The sequence below is a fragment of the Chrysochloris asiatica genome, unplaced genomic scaffold (assembly GCF_000296735.1).
Source record: "Chrysochloris asiatica unplaced genomic scaffold, ChrAsi1.0 scaffold00087, whole genome shotgun sequence".
NCBI lineage: Eukaryota > Metazoa > Chordata > Mammalia > Afrosoricida > Chrysochloridae > Chrysochloris > Chrysochloris asiatica.
In genome coordinates this window covers 6,504,309-6,531,529 of record NW_006408605.1, presented here as the reverse complement: position 1 = coordinate 6,531,529, position 27,221 = coordinate 6,504,309, and the positions used below count along the sequence as shown (strand labels likewise).

At 36.3% G+C, this 27,221-nt stretch overlaps 1 protein-coding gene across 3 annotated transcripts in view; it reads left to right on the top strand.

The window, feature by feature from the left end:
- Window positions 1-27,221, top strand: part of FAM13B (family with sequence similarity 13, member B) — a 158,288-nt gene that overhangs the window by 64,229 nt on the left and 66,838 nt on the right. For 2 of the 3 annotated variants that reach the window (XM_006866106.1, XM_006866107.1), the window contains exons 2-7: window positions 5,724-5,890; window positions 7,185-7,376; window positions 7,821-8,033; window positions 13,723-13,900; window positions 14,170-14,311; window positions 23,545-23,705. In XM_006866106.1, coding sequence (XP_006866168.1) covers window positions 7,220-7,376; window positions 7,821-8,033; window positions 13,723-13,900; window positions 14,170-14,311; window positions 23,545-23,705 — 851 coding nt within the window. In that variant the 5' untranslated portion in view covers window positions 5,724-5,890; window positions 7,185-7,219. The remainder of the gene's footprint in view (window positions 1-5,723; window positions 5,891-7,184; window positions 7,377-7,820; window positions 8,034-13,722; window positions 13,901-14,169; window positions 14,312-23,544; window positions 23,706-27,221) is intronic. The other variant, XM_006866108.1, reaches the window with a different exon arrangement.

The following is a 27,221-nucleotide window of genomic DNA, read 5'->3' as shown; positions in this document are numbered from 1 at the left end:
TGACCCAAGCCATGGTATTTTCAATAACCTCATGTGCGTGCAAAAGCTGGACAATGAATAAGGAAAACTGTAGAAGAATTGATGCATTTGAGTTACGGTGTTGGAGGAGAATATTGAAAGTGCCATGGGCTGCCGAAAGATCCAACAGATCTGTGTTGGATGAAGTGCAGCCACAGTTCTCCTTGGAGGCCAGGATGGCCAGACTTCGTTTCTTATACTTTGGGCATATTGTCAAAAAGGACCAGTCACTGGAGAAGGATATCAAGTTTGGTAAGGTGGAGGGTCAGAGAGAAAGGAAGACCCTAGCGAGATAGATTGGCAAAGTGGCAGCATCAGTGGGCTCAAGTGTGGCAACAATTGTAAGGTTGGCCCAGGACTGGGCAGTGTTTCATTCTGTTGTACATAGGTTCGCTATGAGTTGGTGCTGACTCGATGGCGCCTAACAACTGCAACAACAATTAGAGATGAAATCTTGCCATCCTTCTAAGTAACTTCTTTCAACAGATTGTTCTGGCAGTCTATCGATATTCTTCTCCAACAGTATAACTCAAATGAATCAATTCCTTCTACAATCTGCCTTATTCATTGTTCACCTTTCTCATGCTTATGATGCAATTGAAAATAGCAGGATTTGGGTCAGGGCACCTTCATCCTCAAAGTGACATATTTGCTCTTGAACAATTTCAAGAGTTCTCGTGCATTAGATTTGCCTAATGGAATACATTGTTTGATTTCTTGACTGCTTCTTCCATGAATGCTGATTGTGGATCCAAGCAAAATGAAGGCTTTGACAATTTCAGTCCTTTCTTCATTTATCATAATGTTATTTATTGGTCCACATTAGCCAATGTTGTTGTTTTTAAATCCTGTCGAGTCAGTTCTGACTCATAGTGACCGTGTAGGTTGGTGGGTTTGAACTACTGACCTTCAGCGCTTTATGCTTAGCGAAATTAGTCAATCCTGAAAGGAAAAATATTGTATGAGACACTCTTGTAAAAACTCAAGGAAAAGTTTTCATACTATAAGAAACATTCTTTGATAATAGCCAGGGATGGATATAGGGAGGAGGGAGTCCTGGTGTGATGCTATGGGATAAGCTCTGGACTACTAACTGCAAAGTTTTTGGTTCAAACCCACCAGCCACTCTGTGGTAACCCTATACAGGTTCAGTATGAGTCAAAACTAACTGGATGGCACAACAAAATGGGTGAGAGGGAAGGGAGAATAAGTAATTCACTGACTAGAGGGTAGACGTATGTTAACTCTGGTGATGGGGAAGCAGAATACAAGAAAGGGAGGAGATGAGCAGAAAAATAATGACAGGTGAAGACAAAGGGAGAAAGGAAAAGATGAAAGAGAACAGAGGTAAGTACTGCTATATACACAATCCTGCAACAGCAGTGTTCTACATATAGATGCATGGACAGATGCACAGAGTGAACAGGTATGAGAGGCAGAGCAGGCATATACCTACAAATATGTAAAGGTTTCACAGAGGATATTTGTGTTATGGGTATGTATTAACCTTTGTTGCAGAACACCTATGGATGTGGTGGAGCACTGGGGGAAAACGATGACAACTTCTTAGACATTATCCAACATCTTGAGACAATGAGTTGTTGGGCCTGGTGGCTCAGGGCTGTTGTCTCAGGGTACACTTTGTCACTTGTGATAGCATAGTCCACAAAGAAAATATTCAGCATCCTACTTTGGTGAATAGCAACTGGGATATTAATAGCTCATGAGTGGCCATCTAAGGTGCATCTGTTGATTTCTCCCTCTGTGGAGGAAAGAATAGTGATTAAATGAAGGCACTTGGAATCAATGAGTCCAGTGGACTCACAAGAACATCAGTCTACACAACTCTTAGACCAGAAGAACTGGATTATGTCTGGCTACCACTACCAACTACTCTGAAAGGGATCAAATTAAAAAGGTCCTGGTTAGAGTGAGAGAAAATGTATATTAAAACTCAAAATCAGAGAAAAGATGAGGTTTACTGGCCAGAAAGAGACTGGAGGAACCCTGGACATTCAGGTCTAAAGCGAAACTCACCCTTATATTCCAATTTTCAGCTAAGCATTAGATAGCTATATAAGGTATATAGGGGGATCAACAACATAAGTAAGGTATGTTTGCTATGGCATGATCCATCGTTCAAGTTACCTAAAGACAAAGTTCAGAAGGGTTAGTGGGGAAAAAAATGTACTACTGTGATAAAAACAAAATATTAGTACTGTGTTTTATGCAGATTACAGCTTTTTATAGAAATTATCTTAAAAATTAAATTAATGGTGAGTATTGTGTGGTAATGGTTTTTAATACTATATATTTGAATAATTGAGTAAGAATTATATTTATGTAGTATTAAAGTATAATTTGTATTATTACTTTTAAAATATAATTGATTATATAATTGATTAAGAAAATGACTTCTCTATAGTTACATTGTTGTTATTAAGTGCTTTTGAGTCAGTTCCGACTCATAGCTACTCTGTTTAGGGTTTTTGTCATTGTCGTTAGGTGCCATTGAGTCTGTTCCAACTCATATAAACCGAGTATTTGAAGAAAAATGTGGCCTCAGGATTGGAGGAAGACTCATTAACAACCTGCAGTATGCAGATGATACAAATTTGCTTGTGGAAACTGAAGAGGACTTAAAATACTTACTGATGATGATCAGAGACCAGAGCCTTGGGTATGGATTACATCTTAATGTAAAGAAAACAAAAATCCTCACCACTGGACCAATAAACAACATTTTTATCAATGGAGAAAAAATTGAAGCTGTCAAAGACTTCATTTTTCTCACGTCAACCATCAACACTCATGGAAGCAGCAGTCAAAAAAATCAAAGGACGTATTGCATTAGGCAAATCTGCTGCACAAGACCTTCTTGAAGTGTCGAAGAGCAAAGATGTCAGTTTGAGGACTAAGGTGTGCCCGACTCAAGCCATGATATTTTCAGTAACCCTCATATGTATGCGAAAGTTGGACAGTGAATAAAGAAGACCGTAGAAGAATTGATGCATTTGAGTTGTGGTGTTGGATAGTGAATATTGAACATGCTGTGGACTGCCAAAAGAACAAATCTGTGTTGGGTGAAGTACAGCCAGAGTGCTCTTCGGAAGCTAGGATGGCCAGACTTCGTCTTTTATAGCATGCACATATTGTCAGGAGGGACCTGTCACTGGAGAAGGATATTATGTTTGGTAAGGTGGAGGGGTCAGAGAAAAAGAGGAAGACCCCCAGCGAGGTGGATTGGCACAGTCGCAGCATCAGTGAGCTCAAAGTGTAACAGTGATTGTGAGGTTGGCCCAAGACTGAGCAGTATTTCGTTTTGTGCATAAGGTCACTATGAGTTGATACTGACTTGATGGCACCTAACAACAACAACAATAGTAAGGAAATCTAGAGACAGATCTACAAAATGGTGTAATTGTAACTAATTCTGGTTCTGGTAATTTCTCTTCAAATAAGAAAGATTAGACAAGCTGGTGTATACACACACAAAAAAAATAAAGTATGTAAGTATGTTGTTGTTAAGTGCCATTTTGTCGGTTCTGACTCATAGCCACCCTGTATAGGGTTTGCAAGGATTATCTGGTGAGGTTGAACTGCCATCCTTTTAGTTCTAACTGACCTTGATGTCCAGTGCTACAGTACTACGTTGTTATGGTTGTTAAGTGCCATTGAGTTGGTTCTGACCCATAGCGACCCTGTATAGGGTTTCCAAGGAGTGGCTGATGAGCTTGAACCATCATCCTTGAAGTTCAAATGGCTTTGCAGTCTGATGCATTAACCCACAGCGCCACACCAAGACTCCACAGTGATACCATACTCCAAGTTTAAATGATGTCTTTGACTCTGATCATCTCTGTTTAGTTCTGAGACTATATAAGGAATAAGGAAGGACTGAGAGAAAGACAGAATGTCTCCATTGAGGAAACTGGATTGAGTGATGTAGTCGCTGAAGATGTGTACTATCAGAGATTCTTCTTTGTAAATCCTTTATGCATTTATTCTATTTAGCTGACAGATTTTTTTTTTAAATTTTTTTATTGTGAATTGAATGATAGTTCACATGGGAGGACATTGGTTTTGCACTCATCCTGTTGTGTTTTGTTGCATTGCAGTGATTACAATCTCCTCCATGTATTGTCATTTAACAGTATTTGCTTCTATTCTCTGTTTTTTTTTTGTTTTTTTTTTTTATGTACACAGAAGCACTCAGGAATATATAAGCATTTAAACAACCAAAGGGCACATTCTGTAAGCTAGCCTCTTGGCCGCCAGCACATAGCCTTTCTCTTTCCATGAATACAGAGTCCTCAGCTGCTCTGTCTCTCCATGTCATCATCTCTGGTGTCATTGCTTCTCTGGTTAGGGTCCCATGTACCACGCATGCTCTTTTCTCTTGATGATCTTGGGGTACTCAGTTATTGGAATGTAAGGGGTACTCAGTTCTTGGAATGTAAGATTAACTGCTCTCCCCTTTATGTTACAAATTTTCTACCTTTACAATTGTGGCAATCGCTTGTAGTCATGATAACAATTACTATTGAATCAGTTTTATCCCAATTTCCTTACACCAGACCCACCTAGACAAGATGAAAACTGTTCAGTGGAGATTCTACCTTTCCCTGCACACTCTGAAACTGAGCCATCTACTTTAGAGCCCCACCCCATTATAACCACACATAATTATGTATGGTAGCCAATGTCTTAAGTTTCCAGTCCCCTGTATACAGAGGGGATAGGCTTGATCCTTTATGTGAAGAGTCCTTCCATCTTGGTTGGTATTTTCAGCTACTACATCCATAAGGTACAGGTCAAGCTCATCAAGTTGTATCAAGTTACATTTGCTTCCTTTATCAAATTCATTGTCTTCCTCTAGTCAAGCTCTGGTCATGAAGCCATCGAAGCTAGGTCAAATGGGTACTATCTGCAAGTTTGGTTGTTCTTGTGCTGCTCCTCCCCCCCCAAGTCATATCAGCTGGTCACTTCACTTTCAGCTCTAGCCCTCCATAGCTACGTCGATGTCCATGGGCTCAGGAGTTCCCAAATCTCCCCAAACTTCAGACCAAACAGCAATTCCTCTTCTCTCTCTCATGTCAAGGTCAACAGGAATCTATGGAATGTGGTCGAACTCAGTCCATATCTGCATTACTGACTTTGTTCCACTTCCACTCATATGTAGACAAATGCAGTTTCCAGCTAGCTTACATGCCTGCTTATGTGTTCCTTTTGAGTTTTAGTCTTGGAAGGAGGTTTGTCCTGAAGGGACTTGATTGCTTGCCTTGATAGCTCCCCATGGAACAAGCTTGCTTATTCTTGTAATAGCCAAACAGACTGCTGTTTTTGCTTTTTCCTGCTAGTCTTTCTTTCAGGATGTATCTTCCGTTTCTCCAGTCGTTCTGGGCTAGTCTGCATGTTCTTTCAAGTGGGAATGTTCCACCTCAGAAGGTTCTGGATTAGCTGAAAGATTCTTGTTCTTTTTTTATTCTTAAGTTTTTTATTGTGTAGCTGAAAGATTCTTATCCAATTTTAGTCATCATAAGAACCTGAAACCTTATGTAGGATTTTGCCTCTATATAAGGAAGAAGAATATCTTTTAGTATAGGAAATCTCTTAAATGGATTTCACTGCCTGTTCTAGTCTCTTTTAACAGTTAAAGATATTGTGGAAAATTGAAATAATTATGTGTGTTTTTTTTCTTTTAGATTAACTGCTGAAGTACTGATCGAGTTCTGCGTTTCTTCAATGAGGAACTACAGGCTGATCTTCTGCCATAACCTCAAACAGCCATAAATGACAGAAGAATGCTTGCTCATTGAGGGTAGCTGGTGCAGAAGCCATTTTTTAAACTTAGGTGTTTAAGTACTCAAAGGTAAGTTTTTAAAATGGTAACTCTATCCCATGTTCTGAATCTATAGATTTTGGAGTTTGGCCCCCAATGATTGTAGCTGCTGTTTATTAACTTGAGATTTTGTAATTATTAGCTTGTACCAGATTGTCAAATAGTGGATGTTACTTTTCTAAGACTGTAAATTGATGACATTTTGCTGCCTCTAAGCTAATTTGGACTGTTTCTGTGAGTTGGCTGGACTGTTTCCTAGTCAAATGTATTATGATACTCTCTTGAACCATTGGACCCACCTATTATAATTTACATGTGGGTCTTGTGTAGATGCTTGAGTAGATTTTTCTTTTCTTATTGCTCTGTTAAACTTCTTCTTGCAGTGACAGGGATTATTTCTCTGGAGTGATTTTTTTTTTTTTTTTTTTTTTAAAAAGACCAACTGGTGTTATTTTGTCCATTCTCAACTTTTTAAAAGTATTTTTTTTTTCCTGTATTGAAAAACATAATCCTTTACCACATTAAACGTCATAAATGTTTATTGTATAATAAAATTTATTTTCTGGTGATTACTTTTTCACCGACACTGCTTATGTAAGCAATCATTGAGATAATTGTTTATTCCCACTTAATTTCTTTATTGATAAAACTAAGACATAATTTTATTCTGAACTACACTGTCTTTGGATATTTTTCTTTAGAATAATTATGAGACAACAGTGTTGATAAGACAATGTTTAAGAACTGGAAAAATGCCTTTTTCTAGAAAAAACGTATTTGGATGTTCTGTCATGCAGAAATAAGAACTTGTTAATCCTGTTCTTATTAGCCGATTGTTTATAAAGTGGTTATTGATCCATCATAAGAAGTGATTCTTTCCAGTTTGGATGCTCATGAATTGAGGGGTTAGATAATGTTCATATAGCAAGAATTCAGAGATGGATTGGGTTTGGCTGTTTCCTGTGTTATTAATAAACTTGGTCAGAAAGACCCTCTTAGAGCCAAATTTATCCCTTCATATATATGTCTGTGGCACTTTAATGCCTCTTGTTAAGTTTCGGTTGATAAATTTTATCAGTGTTGGTTGATAAATATGCAAACACTAAAGAAAGCATTCACAACTAACTCTTCATAGTATAGAAATACTTAATTGAATTAGAGATTTATTTGTGGAACATGCTATGGGCCTGATAACTGGAAAATATTTAAATAGATGATGGGCCATTCAGGTGTAAAGCATCTGTCTTTAATGTTTAATGTATTTAGCCATATTGCCACCTGTTAATCATTGTAGTCTTTTTTTTTTTGGTCTTTCATTTGGCAGAAAAGACAGCTTTGATTTCTGGCTGCAAAAAAGATATGAGGAAGAGCTCCTCCCCTTCCTTGAGTAACTGCAACTCCGATCTTGCTAACAAAATATTTGGAATTCCACTTGATGAGCTGCAGCAGGGAGGACATCCAGACAATGAGGTTCCGTTCATAGTCCGCCACGTTGTGGACTATATTGAGGAACATGGTATACATTTCCTTACTTTGAAGGCTAGCCTTTGTTTTTATAACACAACTTTTCTCTTTTAGATCTTAGTTTTTTGTTTTGTTTTAGTATCAGCTCTAAAATATAATGAGAAGAAACAATAACAAAAAATTGAACATTTTAGTTTGTTTTTTTACTCAGATTCGTATATTTAAAAATGATAGTTGATAAGTCTAAAACATTTTTAGTGGGAGTGATAGGAATATTTTTAATGGATGATAAGGGGTGGGATAAAATAGAATATCACCGAGGACAAAGATAATGTATTTCTAGACATGTGATTTGAAGGTTTTTAACCAAATAAGGGTAGCCATGAATGGCTTTCCAAACGTCTGAAAGTTTTAAGTTGATTGGAAAATGAGTATATATATATCCAAATAATCAAAATTGCAGCTTTTTTTAAACTTTTGCCTTGAATTAATGTAGGAGGTCTGGAGCAACAAGGACTTTTTCAAGTCAATGGAAATGCTGAGACAGTGGAGTGGCTCCGCCAGAGATACGACAACGGAGAAGAGGTGGATTTGGTTAAGGAAGCAGATGTTCCCTCAGCTATCAGTCTTCTTAGGTTTTTCCTTCAAGAACTTCCAGAACCGGTTATCCCTGGTAGTTTGCATATTCACTTGATGCAGCTTTCTCAAGGTATCATAATTTGACTCATCAGTCATCATTATTTCAAAATATGTACTCTTTAGTAATTATAGTAGATCTGAGGTTAATGTCTTATTTTATCAGTTGCTCTTAGGGTTTGTATCGTCTGATAATGAACCTCTGTAATCCTTTTTACTTTCTATAATAGGTCCTGCTAAGCCTCAGATGAGGGTAAGAGGAGAAACAAAATAGGGAAGAGAACAAGTAGTGGTTACGAATCGGGCTGTAAACCTTAAGGTCAGCAGTTCGAAACTGCTAGCTGTTCCATGGGAGAAAGATGAGGCTTTCTGTTCCTGTAAAGATTTACAGCTTCGGAAATCCTGTATAGGGTTGCTATGAGTCGGAACCAACTCCACGGCACATAATCACCATCACCAAGCCTCAGATGAGGGTAAAAGGAGAAACAAAATAGGGAAGAGAACAAGAATAAAGACTAAGAGGGTAGACAAAATAGGAAAAAAAATAAACATCCTGTCGTGTGTGACAGGATGTTTATTAATAGCAGAAGATGTTGGTTATTGGTTTGATAGAACTTCCTAGCCAAAGACAGAAGGCAACCCAGGCAGAAAGCAAGGGTACCAAGAAATGATGAAATGCTCTGTTGATAGAACCAAAAGGTATTGTGTAATGAAGGGGCTGTTTTATGTTATATAGGATAGTATATCAAGTTGGCACAGGATATTCATCTGTATCTTGAATTGTTTTCTTGGAATTATGGAGCTGTATTTAATTTTTGAATTTAGGCTTCTGGAAAAATTCAGAACTACCTCCTTTATGCCTATCACGGTCATTTTGGAAGTTAGAATTTGTATGTGCATCCTTAAGCAGTGTAGTCAGAGAAATGATATTTCCTTTTAAGAGTGTATATTCATCTTATTTTTCTGAAATTTTAACAAATTATTGATTGTCTCTGATTTACATATTAAAGGTCAACACAAGGACATTTTGTGTCCCTTTTACATATATTTTTTCTGTTCAGCTAGATTATAGAGTTCACTTTAAACTTGCTATATTCAGAAATGATTAACCTGATGTGTTGTTTTTTCTCTATTGAGCCTTCTGAATGGAAAAGCGGGCTTCAAAATGAAGTATCACTAGTAATGTCACCTTTTTTCAAAGTCTCTCTTTTTATCTCCTGACAAACATTTTTTTATTTGAATTTATGAGTCAAATTATTTTTCCTATAGGAATTTTTTCTGTTAGAATAGTGAGTCACTTACGAAGGATTTTGCATCTATTAAATGTATTGGTTTTCTGAGTCTTCTTAATGACTCTAGGGCCATTCTTTTTGTTTTTATGGTCCATTCTTTATGTTTTTATAGTGATAGATTTCCATGTTCCTCTGTTAGGTGAATCACAGATTATTCTTTCAAGTTGTAGGAATCAGGTGGTCTTTCAAGCTTGAATGGAAATTTGCAAATGGATAATTGAAGTAAGATTTAATGGTAGTAAAGTTATTGAATTTCCTTGATACTGCCTATCGGAAGCTATTTCCTTTGTCACTAGGATTATCATTTTGACTTGTATTCATTTAAAATTATGACACCATCATGCACTGTTTTCACACTCATGAAATTACAGTATCTCCCTTATTCTTATTTTAATATTCACAGCTTATATGAACACACACCCATTTCTTTAGAGGCTATGTAGATAATCTGTGGTTGTTAAGTGTCATCTAGTCAGTTCAGACTTATAGCAACAACCCAGTATTGGGTTTCCAAGGAGTGACTGGTGAGTTTGAACCACCTACCTTGTGGTTTAAACAGACTTTGCAGTCCTGTGCTGTCCTACAGCACCACACCAGAAGTCCAATCTGGTGGTACTTGAGGTGGTATTTGCTTTTATGTTGTAATATAATATCTCTTATTCATTCTTCCTTTAGTCATTCTTTTTGGAGAGGAATCTGGGTCTTTGGACAAAGATTCCCGATGAATATTATGTCTGTTTTAATTAATGCTCACAAATACATGAGAAAGTTATTGCTTTTAAGATTGTTGAAATTGCATTTCAGCTAGTGTTTTTAAAAGGTAGTTTTTCATTCCTCTGTGGTATCAACATACTTCAGTGTAGCGTTCATCTTTTATTTAGACCAGAGTTTCACAACCTTGGCACTACTCATATTTTGAACTGGCTAAATTCTGTGTTTTATTATTGTCTTATGAATTGTAGGATGTTTAGCAGTACCCCTGGCCTCTACTTGCTAAATGCCAATAATATCCCTGCACCCAAGTTGTAACAATAAAAAAAAGTTTTTATTCATTGTCTCATGTCTGGGAGAAAAAATATCCATGATTGAGAACTTCAGCTTTAGGTCATAATGGTTTGTCCGATTAGTTAACATTATGTTTTGGTAGAAAACGCAGTTCTCAGGTTTGTGGATTTGTTGTAGCATTTCCAAAATTAGTTTGGAATGTATAGTCCCCACAACTTGGTTTAGCTAGGGTAGAAACTCAAAGCAGAGAAATATAAGAAAATTTGTATTGTAGTTTATATTTTTTGAAATGTTTCACTGCTTTATTTGAAGAGACTTCAGAAGTAGCCTGGTAGTTATATAAACATTTTTATGTAGTAGAGAAATGTACTACAAAGTTGAGCAACATGAAAGTTTTTCAAATAAAAATAGTATTGCCCACAATCTTTGTTGCTGTTTGTTGTTAAATGCTGTTTGAGTCGGTTCCAACCCATAGCGACCCTGTATAGGGAAGTCTTGGTGTGGCTCTGTGGGTTAATGCGCCAGCCTGCCCACAATCTTACTACCCCCATTAAACCAAGCATTTGTGTAGATTAGTATCTTTTTTTATTCTATTCAGCTTATTGATTAATATTTGTTGAGCACCTGCTATGTGCTTGATGTTTTAGATGCAAAAAGTCTTGGTAGCACAGTGTTAACATTGCTCAGGTATATACCAAATGGTTGGTGGTTAAAACCCACTAGCCGTTCCAAAGGACAAAAATGTGGCAGTCATTCCCATAAAGATTGACAGTCTTAGAAACCCTGTTGTTGATGTTGTTAAGTGCTGATGAGTTGATTCTAACTCCTAGCAGCTCTGTATAGGGTTTCCAAGAAGTGGCTGATAAGTTTGAATCACTGAGCTTGTGGTCCAAACAGATCTTGTGTTCCAGTGCCACACCAGAACTCCTTGGAAACTCTGTAGGGCAATTCTGTTCTGTCCTGTAGGGCTGCTAGGAGTTGGCATTGATTAGATGGCAATGGGTTGGGTTTGTGTGTGCAGCAGTGAACAAAACTAGATAAAAATTGCTGCGCTTATAGAATAAAATTCTAAAGGAAGGAAAGATGATAGAGGAGAAGTAGATAATGTAAATAAACATAATAATTATGTGGTGCTGTAGGATCATCGCTGGACTTGGAACCATAAGGTCAGCAGTTCAGACCCATCCACTGCTCCTCAGAAACCTTATATCGGGGTCACCATCAGTTAGAACCAACTGGACAGCACTTAACTACAACTGATGTCAAGTTGATTTCAACTCATAACGAATCTATATAGGGTTTCTGAGACTGTAAATTTTCATAGGCGGGGGGGCGGGGGCGCTCATCTTTTTCCTATAGAGTATCTGGTGGATTTGAACCTCCTATTTTGAGGTTAGCAGTCTAGTGCGTATCCCACAGTGCTACCAGGGCTCCTAAGCATGATATATATGTTATTAAGTACCACTGAGTTGGTTCTGGCTCATAGCTGTTTGGTGAGTTTGAACTGCCAACCTTGAGGTTCAAACTGACCTTGTGATTCAGCGCTTTATCCTACAGTGCCACACCAGGACATAATTATATAAATACTGTTAAATGATGACAAAATAGAAAGACTATTACATAGAATTGTTTGTGTTGTTACACTCATAGTAGTGTTTTGTTATACTCATAATTGTGGTAATGATTGCCTACTCACTTGTTTTTGACTTGGTATACATGATTTTCTTAAATGTTGTTTTGTCTTGAACACTTAGGTTAAAAATGTCTTCCAGTTGTAAGCAACAAGTTTAAAAAAATTAGTCTAGGGATTGTCCCATGATGATTATAAAATCAAAGTACTGATGCATTTGAATGGACAATTGTAGTATGGAAGAGTTACTATTGGTTATATTTTAATTTTTAATTTAAACTCCTTTGACTATCTAACTTCTTGGGCTTGGGTTATTTTGCAGAGGTGGCCAATATTATGACTATATCTTTTGCCATAAATATTTCTGTAAATTAATTTTATGACTGACGAAAAAAAAGAAATATAATGGTGTTGGTTCTCACGGTTAAAGCAATAAATCTCCATTTTGAGGATTGTTGTTAGTTGGTGTCAAGTCAATTCTGACTCAGTAAACTATACTTCATAGGTTTTAAAGGCCTGTTTTCTGAGATGACTCTAGGTGGGTTTGAATCTTCAGCCTATTGGTTAGTAATCCACTGTTTAACCATTTGCGCCACATTGTAAGGGTACCTTTGAGAAATCATCTCTCCCAAAGGTGGCCCTTAACAGTCAAGTGGAGTTTATACAGAACTACTTAACCTAAAGGTCAGTGGTTCACATCTACCCACTAGCACTTCAAAAGAAAGACCTGGTGATTTGTTTTGGTAAAGGTTAGAAAACCAAAACCAAACTCACTGTCATCAAGTCAATTCCAACTCATTGTGACTGTACAGGATAGAGTAGATCTGCCCCACTGGGTTTCCAAGGCTAAAAATATTTTTGGAAGCAGATTGCTGCAATTTTCTCATGTGGAGCAGCTGTGGTGGGTTCATACTGCTGAGCTTTCAGTTAGCAGCGGAGTGTTTTTAACTATGGCACCATCAGGACCCCTTATGTAGAAATTACAGTTAGAAAATTTAATATAGATCTGTAATACATGAGGTTACCATGAGTCAAAATCAACTTGATGGCAGCTTTATTTTGTTGATTTTTGTTACTGAAAACTCATTGACATAATAAATATAAGGCTTAGCTTTTGCTAGTGGAAATTTAGTTGATAAATAGAAACCAATAGTAATATAGATGAGAAAAGCAAATAAGAGAGAACTAAAAGGCATATTAATTTAGTTCTGTTAATAATGTTGAAGTTGGTAGTTCTTTTCAGGATACCATGGAAAAAGAAAGTCACTGTTGTTACCCTGTCCTTCGTTGTTTTGCCATATATCCAAGTTGGAAAGTATCACCGATATTGTTAGCAACTTCATATTCCTTCTGTTTTGCTCACTAGTTGGTGCTGACTGACCTGGGTTTATTCGTTGTAGTTGGCACTTATTAGGAAATACCAGAGTAATCATGTAAGAGACAGTATATTGAAAACTAAAACCACGCATATATGAGGAAGCTTCAAAAAGTTTTTGGAAAAAATTCCAGTGTCTTTATTCCATTTTTCCATAAACTTTTTGATGCACCCTTGTATATATAGAAAATATGAATTGGGGCCAATGATAAATAGATGGGGAAACATCCTTCAGCAATTGAGGGGTTTGATAATTTTTCTTCATCTTCTTCTGGAACTCCTTTCCCCCACTTAATGAGTGAAATGCAACGCCCTAAGTCATTTAGCCTCTGGTAGAGGAAGTGGGGAGGTTTTGAATTGTTATAGTAAAAGAATGATGTGGGTAGAGTAATGTGAACCTGGCAAAATATCTGAGCTTTGGTTTAACTTCATTAAAAAAGCCTGTCATTATGTTTTATAGATTATAATAATGAAGATGAATTTGGAAGAAAGTTGAGGTTCCTCTTGCAACAGCTTCCACCTGTTAATTACAGTTTGTTAAAGTTTCTGTGTAGATTTTTAGCCAATGTAGCATCACATCATGAAGAAATTTGGTCTTCAAATTCTTTGGCTGCTGTCTTTGGTCCAGATGTCTTCCAGTAAGTTGTTTCATAAATTTTTGTTTAATTAAAAAAAAAAAAAAGGATTTATGAAATAGAATTATTTTGCCTCCCAAGGATCATAGACTGCTTGATGAAACATTTTTATAACACATCTGATAAAGCTAACATTTTTGTGAACAGGGTACAGATTTAGGTAAGATTTACAGGTAGAAAAACTGAGGTACAGAATGATGATATAAACTGCTCAAATCCGTAAAGTGACTCAATTGATTGCCTCTGAATTCAGTTTGAACTTTTATTCTTAGCATTTACACAGATGTGGAAGATCTGAAAGAGCAAGAAATAGTAAGCAGGATAATGGCTGGACTTCTGGAAAATTACTATGAGTTTTTTGAGAACGAAGAGGAAGATTTTTCATCTAATGATTTGAGTTCAATTACGGAACAGGTGAGATTATTTAAAATACTCAGCTTGGAGGGTGATTTTTTTAAAAAGCATATGTAATTAGGAGATGGATATAAATTTATGTGAAATTTAACTAGAAATAATTTTCTTGGTTATTATAGCTAATCAATAAATGGCATATTTATAAATATACAAATGTGCTATTTTTTTCCAAATTGCTTTTTGTCCTTAATTTGGATAATATGGAAAAGATATTGAAACCAGAGTATATGGTAGAGTTTTTGTTGTCTCCTTTTATTAAGAATTATTTATTTTGTTAGAATAGTGCATATTTTTTGTATATTTTTCACCTTCAAAGAAACTGCTAACAGGAACGTTGGCAAAGGATAAGAAATAAAAGGTAAAGATTCAATACAAAGTTTGTGGAAATAATTTTTTAAATAAATGTAGGGTGGAAAAATAAAATGAAAATACTTGGTAGCTGATCTAACAAATGGAATTTCCATATAGGGGTTATTATATTAGTTATAATTTAATTCTTAGAGATTTTTCTTGAGGATTAAAAAATAGCAAATTAATATAGCAGTACAGTCATTGTCTTAAATGAGAAGTACCTGGAGAATTAATAGTTGAGGTTGCAGATCTTGCGTAACTCCAGTGATTCTTGAATATTAAAATCTATTTCTCAGGATACACTACATTTTGTTACTGTTAGGTCTGATGGTTGAGATTGTACAAAGATTCTAGTTATTTTCTCCTTTATGAAATTTATTGTAAAGCCACATTAATCGAGGTTTAGAATTGTGATGGAGGTCTTTGTGGAGGTTTTTATTTTACTCTTAAGTTTTTTGCTTAGCAAACTTTTTATTTGGTTAAGTGTTTGGCTTATTTGATTTGGGCATGGGGTAGGGCTGTTATTTTCAATGGGTAATAATTTACCTGTTTTATTATTTTTTAATGTACAGTAAAAAGTCATGTCCTTAAAATTAAAAAACAAAAAACCTTTCCTCTTACCAGTACCCATTTCTTCCCTATACAGCTTTCTCCCTCCCTTACTGAATTTTTACATGCTTTTCTAGATTTAATAGGAAAAGTAGCATATCTTGCTTGCAAACGGTTTGTATACCTTTATATCAATTAATAGTGTATGCTGAGGAGTTTTTCTTAACAGACTATAGGTAATATATTTTGTTTTTACATCTGCATAGTTCCCTATTTTATAGATTCTGTATCTGTATATTATATAGTGTGTAACATTATAATTTTTTAAATTAATGTATCAGCTTCCAATTCAGAGGTGAATATATAGCCTGGTTTTCCCAGAACATTTCTTTTTTAAGTCTGCATTCATTCTGGTATAATTATGAATACCTGTTACTCGCCAATGTTTCCAGGTTTAGATGGTGATTTATACTGTCATACTATTTATCAGTGGACATTTGGATTGTTTCCTTTCATTTGCTCTATTACATTATAAAACAACATATATTAAAACATAGTTTCACTAGTTCTGATATGTCTTGGCTCTGATTAGGTGAATTCAGTTTTGTTTTTTGGGTAGTCCAGCTGTTAATTGTAAAAGTTTCTATACTGTTGTGAACCTTTATGGATTCAACTTTATAAAATATTTGTGGTTTGTACCTTCCTTTTTCATGTTTTCTTCAGGGAAACATTTTTATCTCTATTTTCCTGCGTCTCACTTGAAACAGGAACTGGATCATCCCTTTTAAATTTGAGGATGAAATCACTTGTGCACATATACAAATAAGTGGGCTTCAAAAAGTTAGCAAAAAAAATTTGTCTTTTGATTTTATTTTTCCATGGCATTTTTGAAGCGCTTTTATATGTGAAGTAAGCCAAATGGGTAAACTTCTAGCCTGGATTAGTGACACATGAACTTTTGGTATGTGTGTGTGTGTTTTTTTTTTTTTTTTTTTTTGAAAGTTTCCAATTATCATATACAGTTCCTGTAAAAATGGCATTTCCAAGGTGTCTGACCTCCTCTAACTTCCCAAGTGGTGAAGAAGATCAAGATCAACAGCCCAAGACTGATTTCTATGAGGCAGAGGTCAGGCATGCCTCTACCCCCCAATGTTTTTGGCAATTCTGACACCAATAGTCCCTCCTCCCACAGCCCTCTCTTCTTACCTGCTTGGTTCGGTAATTCGTTGCAATGGCCATACTCATAGTTATGGGGTTTATTAGGGAAATTACAAGTTTCTATTCGGGTACATGGATGCATAGGATGCATAACAGTTCTTTGGTCAGGACAGCTTTTCTTAGTTGTACCCATAGGTAGACTCTCTTTGGTCCTGGGCCGCCCTTGATCTGGCCTCTGCCGTACAAAGCTCTTTGAGCTCTGCCGTATGTGTGCAGAGGCACCCCACTGCATCAGTAAGCCTTGGTCCAAAGGTGCTCAGCTGTAGCTCTGTGTGTTGAGTCCATCAAGTGCCCTGATGTACTCTAATATGCCAGCAAGTCTCCTGCCTAAAGGCTTTCTCACTCTGTGGGCTCTCTCCTGCAGCTCTCCTGGTTCTGCTGCCATCATGTTTCTGTTACTGCTCATCATCTCCAGTGTACAGCTTTCCCTGTCTCCTCTGGGTCTAGGAGGTTCCCAACATAGTGGAATCCTGGGTCCAAAGGACACACTCTGTTCCTGGCTCTTGATGGTTGTGAGGTCCCCCCTCCCTGCCCCCTTACTTACTTCTCTGTCATAAAATAAAACTTAGGACTCAAGCAAGGGTATAGTAGCTTCAGTAAGGAGATGAAGGATAATGAGTGTGTGTCTTGAATCACATCCTCTAGTAAGGTAGTGATTCAAGATGTATCTCACCCTAATCCTGCCTCATTAGCATAATGGACAACTCTCTCCCAAATAAGGCTTTAACAGTAGACATAGAAGGTAGGATTTCTAACACATCACAAAATGGAGAGGATGATTTCATCAAATCACAAAATGAAGATCAACTTCACAGTACTGGAAATAATGGCTTTCCAAGCTAACCCATACCCTCCAGTCGTCACATGTTCCATACGTCTTACTTGTATCACAGGCTCCCCAGACATTGTGTGAGAATCATAAAGACTGTGGCTAAAAGAGCCACATCAAGTAATTCACTGAATTGCAATTCCTGACTTTAAGATTTAGTTAAAGAACTGATCCATGTCTTCAAACTTACTCTTGCTTAAAAGAAAATGATAAGAAAAGGACAAGTAGTTAGGAACGCCTTAAACTTAATGACTTTTGATGCCCATAAGAAATCTCATCTATTGGGGAATTATGTATATATTGCTTCTTTCCCTTAGATTGTTCAATGATTAAAAAAAAAATAAAACCAGTGATTGTTCAAAATAAAACAGTATACATTTCTAAGATGATTTAACTTGTAAGAAATTGATGGTGCCCACTTGACTTTGTATTTGTATTTTGACTCTTAAAGTCTGCAAGGTATGCTTTTTTATTGCTCTTATGTTGTCACATGATTCTCTGATATTTCTATTTTCCTATGAATTCCTTATATGCTGAAGTATACTCGTATCTTACCTTTATTGTAAAAATTGAGCTAATATATTTGTGCTACAAATAGTATAGTGGTTAAATTAAGCAACACCAGGTGGTAATATTGAATTCTACTGATTAGCCCATTAAAATAAGAATACAAGCTTATTGAGCAAAATATGTTTAGTAAATGGAGTAGTGCCATTGGTCTTGAGATAATGTATATAGACCTATGTTGCTAATTACCAGAATCTGTTTTATCTCTTCTTTAAAATTATGTTTCTGAATTTCAATTGGGTTACCAATAACCAAAGAACAGATTTTTGAAAGCCCCTCCCCTCCTTTATTTGGGCGTGGGTGCGTGGAGTAAGTAAGGAATTAGAATTAGGACTATAGCTACATCTTAGTGTTAGGGTTATGGTTCGGACTAGAGTTAATATTAGCGGGGTAGAGGTTGGGCTTGGTCTAGCTTTAGAGTTATATTTGATTTTTAATTTAATTTTATTTTTGAAATCTACTTGATTTCCCCTTTATTTGGAAGTTCTGTAACTACATTATTTCCTTTTTTGTTGTTACTTTGTTGCAAACTGGTATCTTCTAAATCTGGGGGGTGAGTTTTGGATGATAGGGACATGTATACTGTTTCAAGCTGTCATTGATTGGTGTTAGTTTTTATCTAGAAATGCCCCCATTTTGCTGTCATAGTTGATGAACAATTTTGGGCATGATTCTTAGTTGGCAATTTGTTTCTTGTAGAGTTTTATATATGCCATCCCATTGTCTTCTTGCCTGCATGGTTTCTGCTGAGAAATCAGAACTTAGTATTATTAGTTCTCTGTAGGTAAATTTTAATATTTTCTGAGCTGCTCTCAGGATTTTTTCCTTGTTTTTGGTTTTGGAAAGTTTGATTATAATATGGTGATTTTCTCTTGAGGTTTATCTTGTTTGGAGTTTATTTAACTTCTTGAATGGCAGTTTTCTTATCTTTCATGATGTTAGGAAAAGTGTTCTTCCAGCAACTCTAGGACAGTTCTGTTTTATTTTGGTCTTTTCTTGCTCTGGAATTTCAGTCACACGGTAGTTACTCTTCATGATAGTGACCCACGTAAATCGTAGGCTTTATTTTGGTTTTTTTTTCTGTTATTTTTTTCTGATTTTTCTTTTACTTGAAGATGAGTATTTAGAGATTTGTCTTCAAGTGCACTGGTTTGGCCTTCCATTGATTCAATTATTTGCCCTTTAAATATATTATCTATTTCTGAAGTCTTAATATGAATCATCTGGCTCTCTAATGGCTATTTTTGTATGGGTTCCAATTTTTCATTTATTTTGTAAGTTTGTTTTTGTATTATTTTCCTGAATTCTTCCTTGTTTTTTTATCTTTCTCTCAGTTCATTGAAGGTAACTAGCATTCTTTTAAATTTCTTATCAAGTAGTTCTGATTCCATTTTTGGTATTGTATTTTCTGGCTCTATGTTTGTTTCACTTGTTTGAGACACACTGTCTTGTTTCTTTGTGTAAGCTGAAATTTTTGTCTCTTTTCTCAAGTCATTCTGGTATCATTGTATTTATATATATTTAATTGATGATGATTGCATGTTGGTGTAGTCTCAGGCACTCACCACCTATCTTCTGGTGGATGTAGAAGGGAGTCCCCCTCTCCATCCCCAACCACCTCTTAAAGCATATTTGATAACTTCATGAAGCAGAAATTATAAGGTATTTGAATGAAAGTAAAATTTCCTCAACGCAGCATATTTGGTTGTATTTTAATCCTCACCACTGGACCAATAAACAACATTCTTATCAACGTAGAACAGATTGAAGTTGTCAAGGACTTCATTCTACTTGGATCAACTATCAACGTTCGCAGAAGCAGCAGTCAAGAGATCAGATGATGTATTGCATTGGGCAAATCTGCTGCACAAGACCTTTTTAAAGTGTTGAAGAGCAAGGATGTCAGCTTGAGGACTAAGGTGCGCCTGACCCAAGCCATGGTATTTTCAATAACCTCATATGGATGCGAAAGCTGGACAGTGAATAAGGAAGATTGTAGAAGAATTGATGCCTTTGAATTGCAGTTAGAAGAGAATACTTAAAGTGCCATGGACTGCCAAAAGAACCAATAGATCTTGTTTTGGAGAGGTGCAACCAGAGTGCTCCTTGGAGGCCAAGATGGCCAAACTTCGTCTCTCATACTTTGGACATACTGTCAGGAGAGAACAGTCGCTAGAGAAGGATGTCATGCAGGGTAAGATGGAGGGTCAGAGAAAGAGAGGAGGACCCCCAACGGGATGGATCAGCCAGGTGGCATCATTGATGGACTCAAATGTGGCAGTGGTAGTGAGGTTGGCCCAGGATCGGACATTGTGCTGTGCATGGGATCGCTATGAGTCGGTTCCGACTCGATGGCACCTGACGACAACAACAACAACAATTTCTTAGGTGTAGGACCCAGCATGTTTCATTCTGTTGTGCATAATAGGGTCCTTATAAGTCAAAACTGAGTCAACAGCAGCTAACAACAACAAATTTCTTATCAGCTTTTAAAGTTAGAAGTTCTGGTGACACAATGGTTAAGCACTCATCTGCTAACTAAAAGACTAGCAGTTGGAACTCATCAACTGCTCTGTGAGAGAAAGGTACAGCTGTCTGCTTCTGTAAAGATTTATAGCCTTGGAAATCTTATGGAGCAATTCTACTCTGTCCTATAAGATTGCTGTGAGTAGTCATCAACTGGAAGACAATGGGGTTTTTAGAGATATAATACAAAGGTATAATTATGTTAGTGCTTTGACTCTTCTCCTGAGTGTGAGACTTGAAAGAAGCAAATTTTATCCAGCACACTCTTCTTTCAGAGTCTCATCCCATTAATGCATGTATTTGGCTGTTAGGAGTTTTTAAGGTGACATATGTTCCTGTTAATAGTATTAGAGAAATGAATGAATATAGGGAGTGTTTGAGAAATGACCCGAGTCAAGTGGACAGGTTCTTTGTCTAGGATCCTTAAATAAATGAGAATTCATTGGAGTGGTTTGAAGATGGAGGTGATAATTATCTTTCTTTATACATTTGAGTAGGCAGGTAGCAGCATTCTCCACATGCTGGAGTCTGGAGAACAGGCATTTCACAAGGCCCTAGAGAAGGGAATTACAACAGTCAAAGAAAGAAGAGATGTAAGTATGGATGAGGGTTTTCCATAAGTGGAGTTGAGGCAGCTGCATACATAGGACAGGTTTAGAAAAACAAATGGAGGATCTAGAGGAAATTTTAGGTATTAGTATGGGATGAGGGAGCATTTTTGTCCAAGTCTTTAATGTTGTTAAGTGCCATAGAGTCAGTTCAGACTCATAGCGACCGTGTGTAGAGTTTCCACATAGTGGCTTGTAGGTTTGAACCGCTGACCTTGCACCTAGCAGTCTTGTGTTCATCCTGCAGTGCCACACCAGGACTCTCTGTAATGTTTACTCTTGCCCAAAGTAATTTAGTAAACTCCTACTGCAGGAAGTGACATTTGGGAGGCTTGGGAGTTGGGAGATGGGGAATTAATCCATAGGCTATTGTTGATGTCATATTTGGTGATCATTGTTGAAAGTACTGAGGAATGTAAACAGCTTATTATATTGAATATGACATATTCAATATGATTAAGTTTGAGACTTCATAGTTCCTATGGACTTTTGACTGTAGTCAGACTGATAAAGGCTGATATAATATGTTTAAATATATGTAAAATTTTCAGACTGACAAAATAATCATTTATTTTCAGTTTAAATAACTGTATTTTAAATATTTTGCTATTGTATCCAAGCTTTTAATAATCAATCACAATAATTCCCATTTTATATTTATAAAAACAGTATTTTCTTGGTACTTTTTCCCCTTAGGTTACCAGGTGAATGCCCATTAAGTTAATCCTCTTAATTAATGTTCACTAATTTATTAAATACATAGATGGAGAAAGAAGATAATTTTCCATTTGACATAGCTTAAAATTTTTATGCATTACTTGAAGTTTTTACCTTTGTATATAAATTTTACCTCTCAGTTAATAATTCCTTAAGGCAATGATTTCAGTTGTCTTATTTGTTATTATTACACCAGATTGTTGTTTTTGTGAGGGCAATTAGGGATATCATGTATAATCGCAGTACGTTCAACATAAATTTACAAATGCTTTATATATGGAAATGGTTCACAGTTGACGTCATTAGCTACTTTGTTCATAATGATTTTTTTGTGATCCAGCTGATTACTGACCTATGTACATCAGTTGTTGAGAAATACTGCTAAAGGATGTATCTGATGGCAGTTACCAACGTAATTTCTTAAAATAGCAGTGTGATAGTAGAAACTAGGACCTCTACTTTATAGAAATAAAGGTAATTGTTCCAGTTATAATAGTAGCTATTTGTTGCTTATTGTATGTAGACAGTGCAGAGGAGTTTTATATTCTGTCTAATCCTTTCAACCAACATCATTTTACATAAGTCTGGAGAAGTTAACGAAAGATGCCAGAGATAGTTATAGTTAGGGACACAATAGAGATGCAAGTGTAGATCTTTCGGACTCCAGTGCCTGCTTATTAACTACTACTGCTGCTTTATACTTGAAAGTAGGCAATCTGCACTTACTCATAATGGGATGATTATAACCGTATATTTACCTTTCTTTGGGTAATTATTCTATTAAATTTCTTTCTGATCATATTCTAGCAACTTTATTTGCATGTCTTCAGTAAAAACCACCACCACTGCTACATGTAGTGGCAAACTGGTTCTAGGTATTTCCAGTCTATTTGGCTAGATTTCACAAAATATACTTTTACTTCTCCCTGTTTTTAACTACTAGTATTTATAAAATGCTGAGGCCATTTTTGTGTAGTTTTCTTCTAGGAGTAAACTAAAAAATATTTCTCCCTTGGAAATATTTTACTGGGTTTTGTTTTCCTAACATTTCAGTGTTTGTTTATTAGAGTGATTATCTACTTAAAAATTATTATCTGCTTTGATAATGGGAAATATTTTATGTCTCAGACAGGAATATAATTAGAACCTTGAATTATGCCTAACGATCAAAACAGTGATTTCTTCTCTGGTGTAGGTCCCTATACCTTCATGAAAAATTTAGACTGAATCATTTAGAAAATAGCTGATGCTTTCTAAAACAGCAAACAGCTTAAGGAAAAATTTTCACATATTAAAATGACTTCTGTAATACACATGGAAATCGGAAGGATCAATGAAAAGTCTTTGGTAACTGTTAACATTTACAAAACTGATGAGTATGTGCAGACTTTTTGATCGTTGCGGTCTTATTTATTTTCATGTTGTTTTAATGCAACCATTACTTCCTGCTTAAAAATATTGTTTGCCTGCATGGCAATTTTTTTTTAAATATGGAAAAGCTGAGAATTACTCCGTTAAGAGAAATTGGCCCTAGGAAGTAAGAGAAAACAAGGACAGCAACAATATGAGTTGTTTGTGTTTAGAAATTTGTAAGAATTGTAAGATTTTATATGTGAGTTGTTGTCGTTGCTGTTGTTAAGTGCCGTCGAGTCGGTTCCGACCCATAGCGACCCTGTACAGGGTTTCCGAGGCGGTACACCTTTACGGGAGCAGAAAGCCTCATCTTTCTCCTGTGGAGCAGCTGGTAGTTTCAAACTGCTGGCCTTACGGTTCACAGCCCGATTTGTAACCACTACGCTACCAGAGCTCCTTACATGTGAGTTAAGTTTTGTTAAATTTTAATTCTCAATTCTCCTTTCTCTATCAAGGTTAATGAACTATCTGAGGAAGAAGAGGAAGATGAAAAGCTGGAACCTATAGAAGAACTTCCAGAAGAGGCTGCAGAAAAATCAAATGAATTGCAAGAGGTGGTACAATTAAGAATGACTGAAAACATCCTAGAACCAAATGGTGTTACAGCATCAACAAGGTGTAGTATTTCAATTTGAATGAGTTTTCAGTTTTTGAGCATTTCATTCTAGATGTACACTAAATTCCAGTAGCAATATCACAGACATTGTAACTATATGTGAAAGATTGCTATTTCTTGATGAAAAAAGGAGAAGAAAATTTTAAACAAACAGCTTTGCTAAGGAATTTTCTGTTAGTTTAGTATTTATAGCCTTCTTTATAGCTTAAGTATATTTCTACATAAAATTTACTCACTTTGTTTTTGTTCTAGCTTGCTAATTTAGAATCTCTGGAAATAGAATTACTAGAGAAAAATTTGTTACCCCCTTCTAGGGTGGAACTAGATTGTAAAGAAAGACTCTCTGATCCACTAAAGTAGTGTTTTCCAGTCTTTTTCATGTATAAAATGGCAATTCAGGTTTCTCCTGCTACCCAGAAGTAGAACATTCCTTGACATTTTTCATAAGCCAAAATGGTGTAAAAATTAAGAATCAATTAAATTTTTTGAGTGTTCCCAGACCCCCCCAAATAACCTACCAGATGATACATAAAATCAAAATAGCGCTAACATATAGTGTTCACATTCACAGATAATTCAGAGCTATGGCAGTTTGATGCTGAGATGCTGAATGTAGTTCCTGGGAAGGAGTGACCTGAAAATACTAGATTTACACTGGTGTTTTTTATTTTGTTAATTTTGAGCTACGATGTTGTTAAGTGCCATTGAATTGGTTCCAACTCATAGCGACACTATATAGAGTTCCAGTGCATGGTGGGTGGGTTTGAACTGTACTTTGTGATTCGAAGCCCAGTGCTGCTAAAGAACAGCACCACTACTGTTGTTGTTGTTGTTGTTGTTGTTGTTGTTAAAGGCTATTGAGTCAGTTCTAATAGCCACCCTATATATGGATTCTGAGGACTAGCTGGTGAGTTTGAACCATGGATCTTGGGAGGTCAAACCAATCATCAGCTGCATGTGACTAAGTTTGAAGTTTAATTAAAATAAAATTTACTACCGCAAGTGCTTGGTAACCATATTGAGCAGTGCAGTTGTAGACTATTCCCGTCATCACAGAAGTATGTGGAAAAGTAAAATCTTACTGAAATTACCCTCTATATTTAGAGGGTAATTTCAGTAAGATTTTAAATTTAATTACTGTTGTTAAGTGTTAATCGAGTTGGTTCTAATTCATCCTGTGTAGGGTTTCCAAGGAGTGCTGGTGGGTTTGAACCACTGACCTTATGGTTAACAGTCCAGTGTTTAAGATAAGCATTTCAGTGCTTATCTACAGCACTGCACCATCACTAGCAAGATTAAATAGTGTTTCCAGTGACTTGTAGCATATTCATTTGATCATTTGTCTAGTTTTCTAGCAGATCCTCTTCTCTTCCAATACAGTCATTTTTAGTTGCATTGGAGATTTGATGATTGACAGATTCTGTAGCTGCAAGTCATAAAAACAGATCCTGCTTAAAATAAAGAATAAAAGTAATTTATTAGGAGGATGCTGGGCACATTGCAAAGTCAAAAGGAAAATCTGACTAAGCAGGCCTTGGTAGAGATCAGAGTATGGGCAGATAAGAGACTTTAGTACACAAAAATCCACCCATCATCTCCAAGTCGATTCCAACTCCTAGCCAATTCCATAGCCCAGAGTAGAACTGGTCCATAGGATTTCTGATATGGTGAGTCTTCATGGGAGCATGCAGACTTGCTGATGGGTTTAAACCATCAAACTTAGCAGCTCACTTAATCTATGGTGCCATCAGGACTCCATAATAACAGGAGGTCATAGAAAAATACTTTTAGTATGTGTTTGTTGCTATGACAGCTCTGTCTCCTTCATTGTGTCATTCTGCTAAAGAACAGTTATCTGGTAGGGGGAGCTGAAGAGACTGGCCCAAATTGGACCAAGTGTTCATATCCGTGGAAACCAGGAAAGAACTTTCTATGTTTAGTAGAGATTACAAATGTTACAGAGGAAAAAAACAGGTTGCACTACGTATTTAACTTTTATAATTTAAATGCCAACTTAAAACAAATTAAAAGTATAAACAACAGATTGTTTTTAGATGCTATTGAATCGGTTCCGACCCAGAGTGACCCTGTGTACAACAGAATGAAACACCACCCTGTGCTGCACCATCCTCATAATTGCTGCCATGCTTGAGCCTATTGTGCTCCCACTCTGCCAGTCCATCTCATTGGGGATTTTCTTTTCCTCTGTTCCTCCACTTTACCAAGCACTATGTCCTTTTCCAGAGACTGATCCCTCCTGATAATATGACCCAAAATATAAGAGACAAAGCCTGACCATCTTGGCTTCTAACTTTGTCCAAAACAGATTGGTTTGTTGTTCTGGCAGTCTGAGGTACCTTTAGTATTCTTCTCCAAAACTATAACTGAAATGCATAAATTCTTCTATGGTTTTTCGTATTCATTGTCCAACTTTCAAATGCATATCAAGCTATTGAAAATACCTTGGTTTGGGTGAGGTACACTTTAGGCCTCAAATGGACATTTTTGATTTTGAACACTTTAAAGAGGTCTTGTGCAGCAGATTTGCCTAATGCAGTATGCTGTTTGATCTCTTGATTGCTGCTTCCATAAGGGTTGATGGTGGAGCCAATGAAACTGAAATCTTGGATAACTTCGTCTTTTCTCCATTTGTCAAACTTCGGTGGTGAGGAGTTTTTATTGTCTTTTTTATATTGAGGCGCAATCCATACTGAAGGCTGTCATCTTTGATCTTCATTAATAAGTATTTTAAGTCTTCTTCATTTTCAGCAAGCAAGTATGTATCATCTGTATATCTCAGGTTGTTAATGAATCTTCCACCAATTCTGATGCCTTGTTGTTCTATGTATAATCCACTGCGTAGATAAAGATTGAGTAATTGAGTAAGCATGATGAATGAATACAACCCTGGTGTATACTTTTCCTAATTTCAAACCATTCAGTGTCCCCTTGCTCTGTTTGAACAAACTGCTTCTTGGTCTATGTACAGGTTCCACATGAGCACAATTAAGTGTTCCAGAATATTCAAATTCTCTACAATATTGTCCATAGCTTATCATGATCCCTACAATCAAAAGCCTTTGTATAGTCAATAAAGCATAAGTGAACAGCTTTCTGGTATTTCAGCCAAGATCCATCTTATGTTAGCAATGATATCCCTCATTCCACGTCATCTGAATCCAGCTTGAACCTCTGGCAGCTCCTTGTCAATGTACTGTTGCAGCTGTTTTTGAATTATCTTTAGCAAAATTTAACTTGCATGTGATAGTAACAATGTTGTGTGATGATTTCTGCATTCCATTGGGTCATATCTCTTTGGAATAGACACAAATATGTATCTCTTCCAATCAAATGAAACTTTCCATAAAGAGACCTTATATATTAGCAGGGACATCTGATATTTTGCTATAATAAGTAGTAAACTTAATTTATTTTATACAGTTTTGTCTTTTTCTGCAAGAATAACTAAATAATTTTCAGCTTACATGAAATTACTAGAAATAGGTTGATATGACT